The sequence below is a fragment of the Corvus kubaryi genome, unplaced genomic scaffold (genome assembly GCF_017639235.1).
Source record: "Corvus kubaryi isolate FWS band 111438036 unplaced genomic scaffold, C.kubaryi_AGA036_p1.0 37103, whole genome shotgun sequence".
Classification (NCBI taxonomy): domain Eukaryota; kingdom Metazoa; phylum Chordata; class Aves; order Passeriformes; family Corvidae; genus Corvus; species Corvus kubaryi.
The window spans coordinates 100,663-116,190 of NW_024581029.1; the positions used below are offsets into that span (position 1 = coordinate 100,663).

The 15,528-nt window shown below is 41.4% G+C and overlaps 1 protein-coding gene across 1 annotated transcript; it reads right to left on the reverse strand.

The window, feature by feature from the left end:
- Positions 1 to 233: 233 nt before the first annotated feature.
- CFAP36 (cilia and flagella associated protein 36) lies at positions 234 to 10,466 on the reverse strand. Its single transcript, XM_042021021.1, has 10 exons — positions 10,311 to 10,466; positions 6,697 to 6,761; positions 5,712 to 5,813; positions 5,194 to 5,308; positions 4,136 to 4,223; positions 3,447 to 3,498; positions 2,441 to 2,567; positions 2,016 to 2,185; positions 1,444 to 1,599; positions 234 to 757 (listed from the first exon to the last, which is right to left on the reverse strand). The coding sequence occupies exons 1-10, from the start codon at positions 10,423 to 10,425 to the stop codon at positions 671 to 673; spliced, it is 1,077 nt and encodes a 358-aa protein (XP_041876955.1). The 5' UTR covers positions 10,426 to 10,466; the 3' UTR covers positions 234 to 670.
- Positions 10,467 to 15,528: the final 5,062 nt, after the last annotated feature.

Here is a 15,528-nt window from a genome sequence, read left to right on the forward strand (position 1 = left end):
AAGGACTTTAAAAGATTTCTGCTACTCTGGCAGTGAATTGCTGGCAACAGCCTCAGCTTTCAAACTCAAGCAACTCCTTTTACTTAAAAGTTGCATTTATTGCAAACTGGGACCTGGGACCTGGGAAACTGCCCCAAAAGCCTGTAAAATGCTGTAACCTGGAGTTAATTTGTGGATGTCTTGGCTCCCGAGGTCCATTGGCTTTCTCAAAAATGAGGTGGTCAAGGGTGCACTTCCTTGTGAAGTCAGACTTTATTACACTGCACTGCTGGAAAAGCCATTTGTTTATAAGGGGCTAAGGAAAGGAACCAAGTTCTGCACTGTTAAAATGAGGAAGTTAAAACGTTGAGCCCAGAGCTGTTGCCACAGGAATTCCTTTCCCAGCTCTCCATCTCTGCCTCTGCTCTGCGGGCTCAGGGCTGGAGCAGGGCTGTGCTCTGCAGGGATGGCACGGCCTCGCTGCGGGACAAAGTCGGGGAGTTTCCAGCACTCTGGAAAAGGAGTGTTCATGGTGTGTTTCAGTGTCATTTGAATAGGGAGTGACCAGGTACTGAGCTGCTTGTCTGAAAGTTCTATAAATCCCACTGTAAGATTGGAAATCCCTTCACTTACTGACACTTTATTCTAAAACATCCTTCTGTTCTTGGGGTCAGCAATGAGCCTCTTAAAACTACCGCTTATTAATTACTTCTTCTTTTAGCTTTTCTGCAAGCATCTTCCTCTTCTGGAGCAGCCTTTGCTTCTCTTCTGACATTTCCTAAAAACAGAGTGAAAACAACACTGCAATGAGCAGCTTCCCTGGCAGGTACCAGCCTCCACCATGGACCCTGCCCTCTCCCACTGCCCTGGTCCTTGTTTTGGGAGCCCCAGCCTCAGTTTCAGCTCCTACTGAGCAATTGTCCTGAAGGCTCCCCAGTCACCAGAATCTGGGGCACCTTCTGAGCATAATACTCAGCAACTCTGAAAAATATGTGAGGCAATAGAAAGTCTTTGGGATTAAGTACATGCCCTTAAGTACTTGCTTTGTAAAGGAGAGTAATGATTTTTGGATTTGAAATAGAACAATCACTATATTGTTTCGTAATGTAAGAGGGTTTCAAGGTCTTCTAGTATTTTCCTTTTTTGAGAGAGTTTTCAAGCATGTGCAGAAGTAAAAGAAAATCCCTGAGATTTAAGGAGCCCAAACAGTAGGTCACAGACTAAGAGCAAACTGGCATTTTATCCATTCATAAACTGAAGTTAATCATGAGCATTTGATGATGCTGAAGCAAACCAATGCCAACTCCATCACTGAAACTTCCAGTGCAAAAAAAAACTTTCTGCAAAAGCAGTAACTTGGAAATACTTCCCTCCCCTTGTTGTTTTTAACCCATTCCCACTATTCAGCAGCAGCATGGACACCTGCACTGAAACCACCCGAGGGTTTATATGAAAGTCCTTCACCTCTTTGGGAGGTGATTCCTCCTCTTTCTGGTCAGTGTTTGGTGGTGGTGGAAGATTATTTTTTGACTCTTTCTTCGTAGCCAGCAGCAGGTCTCGTTTTTTCTTTAGGTAATCCTCACGTTGCTTCAGCTGCTGCTTTTCAGTTTCTGATAAATTCTGGAGAAAAAAATTAAAATTTCAATTTTTTTTTTTTTTGTATCAATGTCCTGTGTGAGAAAAGCATATTTACATCCTATCTGCCTGCAAAATTACCAGGTGAAAACAAATCCGAGTTGAGGCTTCAAGTCAGAGCTGTCTCCTAAGAAACTACCAAAGGACTGAATGCTGAATTCTACTCTGAAACCAGAAATCATGAGCTGAACTTTTGCTAATTAAACTCTGAATAACATGAAAGAGTGTTTACATGTTGGTTTAAAAAAAAACCCCCAAAATAATCCAAACCCACCTGATTACAATAACAGAAAATCTGTATTTCAATATAATACTATTTTATATATATATTTTACATGTAATCTCTCTTTTTGCATTCTAGTTCTATATTTGGCTTTTTTTCTTATTTGTTTTTAACTTACAGGTCCTTTCACCCCAGCTTTTTGCACTGTGTTCTCTGAACCTTTCCCAGCAGACCTTTTCTTAGTGTCTTCTTTCCCCTTGGTACAAGAGGGCTGAGGTAAGTTATCAGTTCCTTTTTGTACTGGGCAAACTGGTTTTGGGTCTTCTTTTGTAGATTTATGAGATCCCTCTAATTTGACACAGAAAACAATTAGAAAGAATAGAAATCCATCAGATAAAAATAGTAAAACAGAAGTTGAAATATCATGGAATAGTAAAACATCCCATGTTGGAAGGCGTTCCTGCAGGGCACCTTGTGCAAACACACTGTACTCACAGCTTTATCCAGTCAAGTTCTTAAAATCTTGATACCAGTGGATTCCTGGATGATTTAACACCAGCATCACGTTGCCCACTCAGCACTGCTCTCCCCCCCCAGAATTACCTAATGGGCATTTTGGAGTTTCTTCAGAATCCTCAGCTCCCTCAGTGGATTCCTTAACTTTTACAGCTTCTCTCGGATCTCCTGGAAAATTGTGGGTAACATCTGGAGCTTTGAGTTTAGCATGTGCCTTGAATTAGAAAACAAATAAACCCAAGTGTTACACTTCCTGGCACTGTACCTCAGGCACTGAACTGTCCACACAAAGGAATCTCCCAAAAGAACTTCCAGTTAAAATTGTGTTGTTTACACTACAGACAATGCAGCCGATCTCTCAGAATTTCTGCCCAGGAAAGGTCTATGCTGTTCATGAGTTACATAATTCATGTTAGAAGCCCCCAGCATTCATTAAAATATGAAATTGTTTTGTGTTAAAACACTCTTTTAACAAAAAACATATCACTGAGCACTAACTATTGTCTTCTCTGGCCAGGGGAACTCGACTGGGGCCTCTGCAGTCTGGCTTGTTTATCAAGAATATTGATACTCTTGGTGGTCTGTAGAGATTTGGATAACCTGCCTGTTTTCCCAGTCAAGAGGAGGTTTATTGCCATGATTCCTCAATTTGGCCAGTCCCCATTTACATTCAGTTTCCTTTCTCCGTGGTTTACTCTGATGGACACCAAGGGATGCTCTCTGGGAGAGGATTTCTGGGTCCTGGTGATTAGTTCTGTATTGTGAACGCTTAATGAATAGCGACACTGTCTATAGAGTGATCCTGAAGGTAATTCCTGCAGGATTGTGAGTGCTGTCATCTCCAAGCAGCTTACACTTGGAAGTGTCTTTGATCCTGACAATATTAGTAATTCAGCTGCCCTCTGGATCTGAAAGGTTGACACCCGTTACCAGGATTTCAGGATTCAGGTGCTGAGCAGGGAATATGCTTCTTGTGGGATACGTGCATTGATGGAACACACGGCCTGGAAGGGATTCAGGCACAGCCAGGACAGGAGTATCAGGGGATTTCTTAATCATCCCCATAACTCCCATGCAAAGGTAAGATACTCACTTCTTCAGTCCTCTTTCTCTCTTGCTCTATTTCATATTCTTCCTTAGATTTTCTGCAACAAGAAACATGAGTAAAAATACTCAAAACTCCTTTAGTGTTAGTGATTTTCAGGGAAATTTAACACTGCTTAAATATTTGAGGACTATCAAAGCAATTACAAGGTAATGTGAATTTGTCAGTATCCAAAATATTTCCACAACTTAAGTCTTAATAGAAACAAATAATTGGGATAAACACACAAGAGGCCACTGTCCTCAACTGTCTTTGTGCAAAAATAATTGTATAAGAATTTCCAGGGCTTATCTATCCCTTTATTTCATTTGCTAATTTAAAGACAGGAAGGGAGGTATTTCCAGAATACAGAGGGAAAATAGCACTATCTAACATAACCTGGATGGATTCATCTGCTATTCTTTATGTGTCTGTGAACTGGGAGTGGGGGAGAATCTGCAGAAGTTGTATTGATCTCATGCATCTCAGATCACAGCAACAGTTCTCACGCACTATTTCGATATTCCTGAGCACACCCACTGTGCAGCACCACCCATCTTCCCTCAGGTGGGATGTTGACAAGAATATTCCTGTCATCTGTAAGATGAAGGCAGTTTCCTGGAAAAGGCTGGAAGAATTAGTTCCTACAGACCTTTATTTTAAAATAATGTACAAAGTGGGACTGATGGATTTCTTACCTTAGAACCTCCCTGAGTATTTTCATTTCTTCCTGTTCAATTTCACTGAATACATCAGAACCCTCTGTCAAACACTCAGGCAACACGCCTGGAAAAAACCAGCAAGATTTATGCATTATTCTAAAGAAAATGATTTTGAGCTCCAATGGGCAGAGAAGAAAATTAAAAAAACCCCAAACCCAAACACAAGAAAATCACATTCACAAAACCAAAGCTATGTAATTCTTCCTCTGAAACTGTTTCTACAAAGGTCCTAGATCCTAGAGGAAAAAATCCTAAATCCTGGTAGGAAAAAGGCAAAGATTTCTGGCAATTAAAGTTTTGACATCTAAGGTTAAGGCCAAACTCTGCACTGACCACGACGTGGCATTTCCTGCAGGCTGCAATTCAGTCATGGCCACCTGAACCATGCCAAATTTAGTTGTTATATGAAGGGTGAAATTTAAACATTATTCTCTGAAAAACACACATACAGTAATAAGGTAAAACAAAATAGTGAAACTAAAGACATGGAAGAAAGGAGTGGGATTAAAATCCTTTCAGAAGCATCACCAGAGCAGCAAAGTTGGGTGTGGATTATTTTCTCCTTATCTTCTTTCTCATGCATGTATTAGCATCATGAAGGCCTTAACTTGTGCTTTCTTATATGGATTTTTCAGTGTGAATTGCAGAGTAAGCACAGCAGACACTAGAACATCCTTGCCATGCAAGGAGCAGAATTCCAGTGGATATTGCCACATTTGAGGAACTGCTCTAACTGCTTTAACTCAGAATTGTCACCAAAATTCTGCAGCAGAAAACTCAGTCAAGTTTCACAGAGAAATTTAGACAAACAGACCTGAAAAATCTGTTAACTTTAAAATACAGAGAGCTGTCACTGAGAGTGCAAGCCAAGGACTAAGTAATGAAATCCCTGTCCCAGTAACATCAACTGGATGTTTTCCAGTAACTTGAACTGGAACAGAACCAGCATTCCACACTCATTTATTAATGGCTTAAAGAGTCATCGGAAGAACACTAAAAACCTGCAGTGAACCCCCACATTCACCACTTCTCACCATTTCTTTCTTTGATGATTCGAATTGCTTGCAGTTGCATTTCAATATTTTTCTGTACCATCATTTTTTTAAACAGTCTAAAATCTTCTGCTGCCAACACTGTTTGCAGAATGGCCTGTGGGAGGAAAGGTATGCACAAAATTAAACCCCCTCAGAAATCCTAACCAGCTCAGTCTGTTTGAAATTAGCTTGATTTTTCAATTCTGAGCAGCATGTTTTTAATAATTACATTTCATTCTCCTATCTGTCTATTTTTCCAGATATACAAGAAGAGCTCACGGTCAGGAAAATAACTTGGTGGGTTATGTTTTTAGATCAACATGCCTACAATAACATTATGACAATATTATAATATTATGACAAAACTGGGTTTCCCAGTGTAAGTTTACAGCTGCGGCTGAATTGAAAATTACAGTTTCACCATGAAAGCTTTCCCAAGTTTCATCTCCTGCCAGCTGTGTAAGTGAAAGCATAAAGATAAGAATTAAATCCAGACATTCCTTAATGAAGGCAAATACCTGTGAGGTGTGAGTCTTTGCAAGAGGAGAAGAAAAAGCTTCTTGAAATTTCTCCTCATTAATTCCAACTTCTTTAAGGTAGTCCTCTAGTAATCTCTCCACCTGTAAAACAATACAAGCCTTACCTTCTAAGGTTTTTCCCTGAGAATCATAGGAATTTTTGTCATGGTTGTCTATTCTTTTCTGTTGTGGTTTTTAAACTCAAAGGAAAATCATTACAATAGCATAACTGATTTTTCTGAACTCAGGCTTCATTTGCTTTCATGAACTGTTCAAAATGAGCATTTTTATTGCTAAATTTGATTACTCCTTAATGTATCTTCTCCAGTTTCCAGGATTCTCACTCGTGTACCTTTCCCCCAGACTCCTGGCTAGTATTCCTCATGGGTTTTTGATCTAAGTAAAAGACTTTTTGCCAGTCTGTGCCTGAAAGGGGTCAGAGCAGAAATGAATGTTGGTTTGTATTTATTCAATCAAAGGTTTTTAATATCATGTATTTCCCAGCCTCATTACAGAAAGAGTGTGTTAGAAACCTGCATGTATTGTTTTATAGGTATTTAAGCTCCAAAAATCTCCTGTTGTTTTTCCTGATAATTGAAAAATAATTCAAAAGGTTTCCCAGAGTCATTAGTGAACAAAATACCAGTTGTGAGTGTTCTCAGGCATCCTGCTGTTTGTCATTTTAACTTGACAGAAAATAACATTATCAAGCTTACAAATACAGTCTTGAAGGTAGTGGATATATTAATTTTAATGAAAAATATGTAAAACAGCCTAAGAGCTATGACTGTGTTACAGTTTCTTTTCGGTGTACCTGGTCTTTAGGCATAAAAATGCCTATGACAACTACAACTCACAGGATTTCTAAGTAACACTTGGAAAAATTCTAAATAACAAAGATAACCCGATCAGAAGTTCATCTAAATACTCAACATTTTAAATTGTTTTGCTTAGAAATTTACCATCAATAATGAATAATGCTCACCAGAGCTTGGTACTCCTGATAAATTTCTGTGTAAGACAACTTGCTTTCTTCTTCATCATCAAAAACTGGGGAGGGGGGAAAGAAAAAACATTTTGCAGTCAGTGTACAAACCACCACAAATTAATTTATGCCCTAAATAGCAAGATTAACCTTTACAGGGTAATATATTTAATCACATGAAAACATAGGCCATGGTTATAAGAGTCCTGTGTTTTTCCAGACACTCAGGCTAAGTGTGTGCTTTTGGTAAGTGAAAGTAATAAAGCTGCATAATTTAATATTGGGAAAATCTTCATAATAGACTTGTAAGCAAGTTGAGGATTCAGCAGATACATTCACTACAAAGTAAGTTTTAATACAATTACCCCATGAACCTGTGTAAGGTTGTTCCAAGGTAGCAGATGACACATCAAGCAGGAAATTTTGCACTCTCCATGTATTTACATGGAAGATGTTATTTATTAATGACTTAAACCACTTCTTAAAAAATGTCATTCATGTAGTGAGAAGCCAAGGTGATGCAGGAAAATGAGTCCCTGTCTGCATAAAACCAGATAAACCCGAAGAGGAAATGTGGTGCAGTTAAATTATATTTTAATTATATCTCTCCTGATTTAGGAAGAATGGACATTCCTATACTATAGGCCATATTAATAATATTCATGTTAATTCATATTAAAATCCCTGACTGGAACTACTCAAGCAAATGATCTCGATGCTGCAGGATAGGTAGAAGAAGCAGAAAATCAGAGAAACTGAAAACTAAGGTTTGAAGGGGTTCATTTACATTTTTTTCATGCCAACAACGAAGAGAGGTAATGTAAAACCTGGCAATTAAAGCGGAGGCTTAGAAATAAGTCTGCCTCAATCCCCTTCAAGATTAGCCACTTGGACAAGTCACTTCCAGGAACATCCTTTGAAGTCATTTGAAAAATGGGAATTCCGCTTCAACTGGTGGATGAGCGTGATTTATTCTTCATGCGTATGTGACATCTCTGATGGTGGTGCTGCTCATGGAATCAGTGTAAATACAAATTTAGAGTGACTTTTTGAAGGCATCCAATATCTTTCCCAGCTGTGACAGCCCCAAGGCCACGTCACTCCGAACCTGGACGCAGCGTGAGCTGAGGTGGCACTTCCTAGAGTAGGAGGTACTTGCATCACTTTCTAACACCTCACAGCAGTGCAATGATAGAAATCCAATGACACAGTTCAGGTCCCCCAAAAGCAGAGGAAAATCTGCTCTTTAATCATAATTTGGAAAACCAACATTGCTTGTGGGTTTTGCACAAGGCAAAATTTTTTACGAAGAAATTAAAAGGTTAACAAATACCTAGGATTAAATTCACCTGGTAGGAAAAGTATTATAACCATCAGTCCTATGGCAATCACCGTATTACCAAGCTCAGGAGGGTGAAGACACTTTACAGCCTCTGTTGTCTCCTCCTGGCTGGGGATCCCTCACAGCTCTTGCAGACCCCAACTTTCACCTTGGTTTCTCTGTTCCCTTTTTCCCACCCTTCCTGCCCTGGGGATCCCAAGCAGGGGTGACACAGGGATGTCACCCTTCAGTGACAGCTGGCCTGGCACTGCCAAGGGGATGTTCCTCTTCCTCCTCCCACAGCTGCAAAGCAGAGCAGGAAGCCGGCACACACCGTGCTCTGTCCCTGGGCTCGGGACACAACAGGATGAGGTTCAGTGCCAAGGAAAGCAAGCTGCAGTCGGCATCTCCTCCCAGCTAAGTGGCTTTAAGAAGTACTTGGAACAGAGGCCTTGGATTTTCTTGAGTCAGGGCTCCTGAATCACACAGTCATTATTCCTTAAGGTTTTGGCACAGTCTTTGGTCGCCCAACAGGAATGAAGAGCTGAAGAACCACGGTATCAAGACAAGCCAGGGGACACAGATGTCATTATTTTCCTATTAAAACTGAAAATCTTGGCTAGCACCCCTCAAATGGGATGATACACACCCGTCAATGTGTTAATTTCAGTTTGATGTAAAAGGAAATTAATCAAGCTATAAAAAATTAATCACGTTCTCAGAAAGAGGGAGAGAGAGAAAGCAAACGTTTACTAACAGATAGAAAACCATTGCAATAAGTTTACAAGTTGAAGTGCAAGGACTTGGCCTAAGTAACTACAGTTCTAAAGTCCTTACATACCGATTACCAAAATCCAAATTGTATTTTCAAGGAATCACAAATTATTGTCAGTTACTCAGACTGTTGCTGATTTGCTTGTCCAGCCCAAAGATTAAATGTTTGGGGAAATGCCGAAGACTCTGTCCTGACGAAGTGTATCAGTACAAACCCAGCAATGGAATCAGCACAGCAGGAAGTGACCATCACGAGAGCCTGCCTCACACTATGTGGAAATTTACAGCGGTTCCACAAATCTTCTTACTGCCAGTAAATTCCCCTCAACCTTCTGAGGAGAAGGGATCATTGCTCCTGAGAGGGATAAATCAATTCCCTCGATACCTAAACCTAGACCCTTTGCATGATAACCAGAATGTTTGGCCCACCCCAAGTTTAGGCAGACTTTCCAGGAGAAAACTTCCAGTCTAGGTTTCTCTAACCCTTCCTAGCTGTGAAGGCTCCAGGAGCTTTCCCTTCCTCTTTTCCCAGTTTTAAGCGGGAAAGACATACGGACTCACAACAATCGTGCCTCATGCAAAGTTTGGGGCAGTAGAAATGATTCAGGGAGAAACTGAGAAGCAATTTTTTTTCAAGAATCACGAACAAAAGCTGCCTTTTTTTTCCAAAGGGCTTAGGCACTGCTTTCAGACCTGCCCAAATTGTCATTAGTGTGCTACCAGAAGGATCCAGGTGGTTTTTGGCAGCAGAAATTGTAAGCAGCAGAAATAATTTAGCCAAATCTCTACATCAGAAAGTCTATTTCCTCCTTCCCTCTTTGCAGACACAAACCTGCACAGGTCTCCCTCCCCTGGCTACAGGGCAATCCCAGCCCCCCTCACTGCCGGTACTTCTACTTTACCCAGGCTACTATATGTCCCAAATTATGCCTTGATTGTCTCAAGAATAGGAAGGAAGAAGTGGAAGTTTTAACTGGAGTTACTTCCGACCTAAACTCACACACAGGATCACCTACAAAACATCCCCGGTAACCACTGACAGTGCTGACCATCATTTTTTGCGAGGTCCTAAAACTTAGGGGTTTTCACCTCTTAATGGACACCATTCCTGATAATTGCAGGAATTTAACTTTGGGCCTTCTCCTCCTCTGTCCCACGGACCGGATGGCGCTTTCGGTTGCCCTGCCCAGTTTCCTAAGGAAAACTCCTGCCTCTGGGAGAGCTTTGCAGGCCGTGCCGGGGTCCGAGGCGCCGCAGGGTGCAGCGCTCGCTCGGTGTCAGCGGTAAGATCATGCCATAATCCCAGGACGAGCTAATGGATACAAATGGCACGTCCTGACGCACGGCTCGCGCAGGGAACACCGCGGCCCCGGGGAGCGCCCGGCGGGAGCGCGGCCGGAGGGGCCGAGTGCGCGCTCCTGCACAACCCCGGGGGCCGGAGGGACGCCCCGCACACGGGACAGGCGCCCGGCGGTGGGCTCGGGGGGCCCACCCTGCCCTGCCCAGCGTCCCTGCTCACCCTCGCAGTTGTGCTCCATGAACTCCAGGATGGGGATGGACCAGGCGGGCCCCCGCAGGAAGCCGGCGATGGTGTCCACCACCCACTCCACGTCGTCCTCCTCCTCGGCCGCCATGGCCGGCGCCGCGGCCGCTGTGGCAACCGGCGTCACGGGGCGGGACCTGCGGGCCGGGATCCGCCCTCACGGCATTCCCGGGAATCGCGGCACGGTGGGAAGCAGGCCTGTGGAATGGGGCCAGCGGGTGTACCTGGCGCGGGAGGAGCGGGTGGGGAGCGGTGGGAGTTCGGCTGGCAGCAGCCCGCAGCATCCCCGGCCGCCTGGCGCGCGGGTCCTCCACAGCACTGGAAAGAGAAGGAATTAGTAACTACGGTGCTTGGTAGTCACCAGCGCTGAGGGTAATGGAGCACGGGAACAGCAGGTTCAACCAGGCTGCGGCTTCCCCGTGCTTGGGGATAGCCGGAATATGAGGGACGCGGCCCTGAGAAGCCGCGTTGCACTGGCCCTGTGCCCTCCGGAGATCCCCAATTGTTACAACGCCTCTCTCACTCAGTTTCACAGTACAGTCCAGGTTGGGCTTATATATTTAAATTTTATAAAAAATATCCCAGACGATGGAAAATTCCTGTTATCCCTTATTTTATCACGTGCAGAATGCAGTGCCATTGTGGAGCAAACAAGAACACACGTGTTCTTTGTTAGCTGTTGAAGTTGGTGCTCTAATTCTAATTAAAATGTTCATCACTCATCGGGCCTTCATAAGAACACGGATAATTTGTAACTTAGTAATACTGTAAATACCCTACAGTGCTAGAATTGGGAAATAATTTACAAGGCAATAGGTGGGAAAGTTTACATTAACACTTAATTATTTGGGTATTTCTTAGGGCTGCTGGTTGTGGCACGTTCCTTTTCTCCACTAAAATTAAGGTAATTTCTCGCACTGTCCTCGTCTCTTACACTGCTGACAAACTGAAAAGTTTTTCCAATGTTTCAATGTATGTTCTTCCCAATACTGGATGATTGCTTGCCTTACTGGTGCATGTCACTGGTAAGTTAAAAAAAAAAAAAAAACCAACAAAAAGCCCAACCCAAAAATAACCTCTTCATCCTTTTAAAAATATTTTAATGACCACAAACAGTGGCAGTTCCAGTTTGTTACATCAGGCTTTAGCTTGCTCAAGAAAAACTCTTGTAGCCATTAATGAGATTTTAAAAAAAGCACAAAGTTTCAGTGCTGGGTGAAGGCTAATTTCTTTTATCACTAATTTTTCTCAAAGGTAACAGTTCTATGCTCTCAGAACTGCAGAGAAGTACCTGATCACCATTTAAATAAGAATCTGCACTAGAAAAACTTCAAATTTTCCTTTTGCAAGCCACTTTTTTTCAGCACTTCCATTTCTACAGCCAGTTTTGTGGTCTGAGAGCATCAATAGTATGACAGGATATTCACTTCCTATTTGTTGCATCAAAAGTTAAAGCATTTCATCACAGTTACAAGAAAAAGTTGCTGCAGTAATGACTATGAGGAAATCTGTCCACTGTAATCAAATCCATTTTATCACCTCACAGGAAACTGCCTGATGTTATTGTGTTCTGTCCGTGGATGCCAGGGGGAACACTGGAGCTGGGGGTTTTAGCTGTTAGTAATAGAAAAGATAGAGCAGGAAATGCTCCCTTAGTTACAAAAAGCATTTATTGCTTAATTTTCTGTCTTCTCTGAGCAAGTTGCTACTTCAGACATTTTGACATATATACATACATATACACACACACTAACAGGCAAATTTTGTCAAGCCTTTCCAGTCTCTGTGTTCCACTGAATTCTTTATGTCAGAACCCAACTCTCTTCACATCCAGTGCACAATAATAAAGAAGTTTGAAATTCCAGAATCTTGAGAATATCTGGCTTCTTTCTGGCGAATGCCATTTTTGATTTGCTAAATTTATAAATTTCTTTATCTATGTATAAGTAAAGAGGCAAGAAGTGAGGCAGATGAGCTTTTTAGCTCTTGCCAAAGGTAGTTTTTACATAGCTTTAAATTTCTTCAGTGTGGATAATTTTGTAGTTTTTGAGCAATTTAAAGGACATTGCAAAAGTGCAATTCCCAGATTAACTGTTAAACAGTATTATTTTTAATTACTCTTTTCCTTAGGCTTTAACTCTCCCATCCACCTAATTTGTCTTGCTACTGCAACAGCTATAAATATTTTTACCTTAGTAAACTTAACACTTCTTTTCCAGTTTGTTTTTATAAGTTTTAGTTTGGGAGGGATTTTTAAAAATAAATCTGACCTCAAGGAGAACTCTGAGCTCAAGCTTCTGAGAACCTGTGGTGCAAAGACCTTTCCTTTCAGTCCAATAGAAAGAATTAAACGTAACTTCTGTATAAAAGATTGAAAGTTAAAATACTAATCGGTTTGGGTTTATTGGCAATCATTTAGTGTGGAGATTTTTTGGTTAAATATGTTATACTTCAGGGACTTCACTGTACTTTAGTCAAAGCTAAAATAGAAGAGAAATTGGTTCTGAGCATGCAGACACGTTGAAGAAGTGCTTAAAAGTCAAGTAAGGAATTGTGAGTTATCTTCATTTTCCTCCCCTTTGGGATATTGAGCTCCTGCAGGAACTTCTAAAGATCTTCCTATTTAGGTCATTTTCTTTCACTTTATAAAGCTGTTCTTTTCTCTTGTGACTTGAAGGTTTTATACAAATGTAAAGCTGTTTCAGAGAATCCATTCTGCCTGAGAGGCCATTCCTAATATAATTTTCTAATAATAAGCATATGCCATTGCTTTTCCTATAATCATGCTTCTTAGCTAAATTATCTAATCTTAAAAGCATCTCAAATGTCCAACATCTAATGCTTTCACTTTATGGCTTGTGAAAATAAGAGATACTGGAACTACAAGAATATTTTTTTCTCACTTTTAGGTTTTTTCATTTATATACTTGCCACAAACTATGCACGTTACCCACACATTTATGCAAAAGTCTATCCATAAATTTGATTTCGTATATTTTTCTGAAGCAAATTTTGTTCTTTATTTGCCAACAACAGGATTTATTCCCATATATACTTTTCATAGGGATTTTCTCCACACACATTGACCAGGTGTTTTAGTAATTGCTGCAGTGCTTTTACCAATATTTTTCCTATGGTGTCTGCACCTCTTGAATTCTAAAAAGCCTTGTAACGATGTAGATTTTTCTGTCCAATTCCAGCTGATTGTTATTGATGGAAGATGAACTACAGCAAGGTGAAGTCTATGGTTTGATCTGAAGCCTGAGAGCTTTGTTATTCTAATCTCTTCTGGCATGGAGTTCTGCAGCCATGAGCAGGTTAAAAGGGGAAAAAGAAAAAGCCTCCTGACCTTTCCTTGGAAATGGAGAGTTTCACTGAACCAGGAGAGGCAGCATCTGTGGAGCATGAAATGTTATCAAAAAGGGTATGAGATGGTGAGAAATAGTAAAATAATACATTGCCAGATGCATGGGCATTTTACTCATTGCAGAATACAAGTGGGAGAAAGGGAACGTGGCTGCCACAAGTCCATGATAACAGTTAAAAAAGAAAAAATTATAACCTTCAGTTGTGTATGGATTTTGGGGAAAGATCTTGTCTATTTCTGAGCTCAAGAGACTTTCTGCACAAGTCCCAGCTTCCTCTTTTGAATCTCTAACACCTTCAGCCAAGTGTCATGAAAGCTGAGCAGAAAGACTTCTACACACAAACTCATTCACTTTCTCTTCAGTTTTTACCACTGTGAGAATTATGCATTTTTAATTTCATTTTAGAACTTCCCTTAAAAAGGACTCCTCAGTATTAGGATTACTGAAGTGCTACCTGAGGATATATGGGGAGTGGAACTAGAAGAGGTCTGAAGGCTCCCCAGCCTTGGGGTTTCCTTGACTGCACAGTGCAAGAGAGAATTTATTTGAGACATGAGTTTGGTTTGAGTCATTTAGTATTACCTCAGGGGTTTGGCTTTCAAGAAGGCATTTACAGACAAAAGTGCTGGGTCTGAGGGCTCTGGGGAAGAACTGGAGTTTGCATTTCTGAGTTTTATTACCCACATGTTTCAGTTGCCCCCAAGAACTTTGGCTAATTGCATTGTATTGTTGATTATAAAAGCCAAAGAAAACCCCCAAGAAAGACAATGCACTGGAGTGCCTCACAGAAACTGTGCTTTCTACTGCTGAAACAAAAAAATCAATTGGATGTTCAAGAAAGAAATACTTCCATGGAGATACAGATGGAAGTGCTTTTTACAGAACATCATCTGTCCTGTTTCATGGATTTCAGACGTATAGGACTTGTAGCAAGTTGGATATTGGAAGAATTATGCAAATTAGATTAGCAGAGATATGCTGGAGAGCAGAAGTTTATCCCATTTTCCAGGGTGTGTTATCTGGCTCCCAGGTGCAGAAGGGACTCCACGCTCACAGCTCATGCTCTTGCTGTGGCAGCTCACTGATGTGATGGACCCCCATGTCCAGGGTGACACAGGAGTGTCAGGGTGACTTGTTTTGAGATCTGAGCAGAGCCCAGGAATTCCAGACTCCTCACACCACACATTAACTCTCATCACTGCTGCAATTGGCCTTCCAGCAGCTTGCGGGTTTCAGGGGCACTACTCCATAAGGGCTTTTGCCACCTTAGCCAGCACTGGGAAGAACGGAGGTGCTGCTGTGGTGCTGCTGCTTCCCTCTCGCTGTGGTATTTCCTTTTTATTTTCTAAGGTGCCATCTGCTCGAGCTCATAGCAGAGGCTCTGGAACAGAGGAAGAGCTGAGGTGTGTTGGGTGTGGCCAGGAGCTGCTGAGCTGTATCTCCCTGACTATCTGGATACAGCTGCCACACCAGTAGGTGTGACCTCAGGAAGGCACAAAAACCAGAGCTGGGAGATGAAGAGTGGAGCTTTTCTCAGGTTAAATGATAGCAGCATAAGTAGTGCTGCTCCTGTTCTTACTTGGAGAACACACCGTAGAATTTCCGTGTGTGCATGGTTTTCATTAAGTTCTGTGTTACTTTTCATAGTTGATTTTTATGAAAGCACCATGAGTTATTTATTAAGTAGTTTGTATTTGTGGACTATGGGATTTTTACTTGTGCTTTAATGTGATGATTAAAAAAAAAACCAAACCAACAGTTTGGCAACTATGCTTTTATAGAATTTTCACTCTCAAATGATGCTGTGTGTGACTGTGGGTTATTTT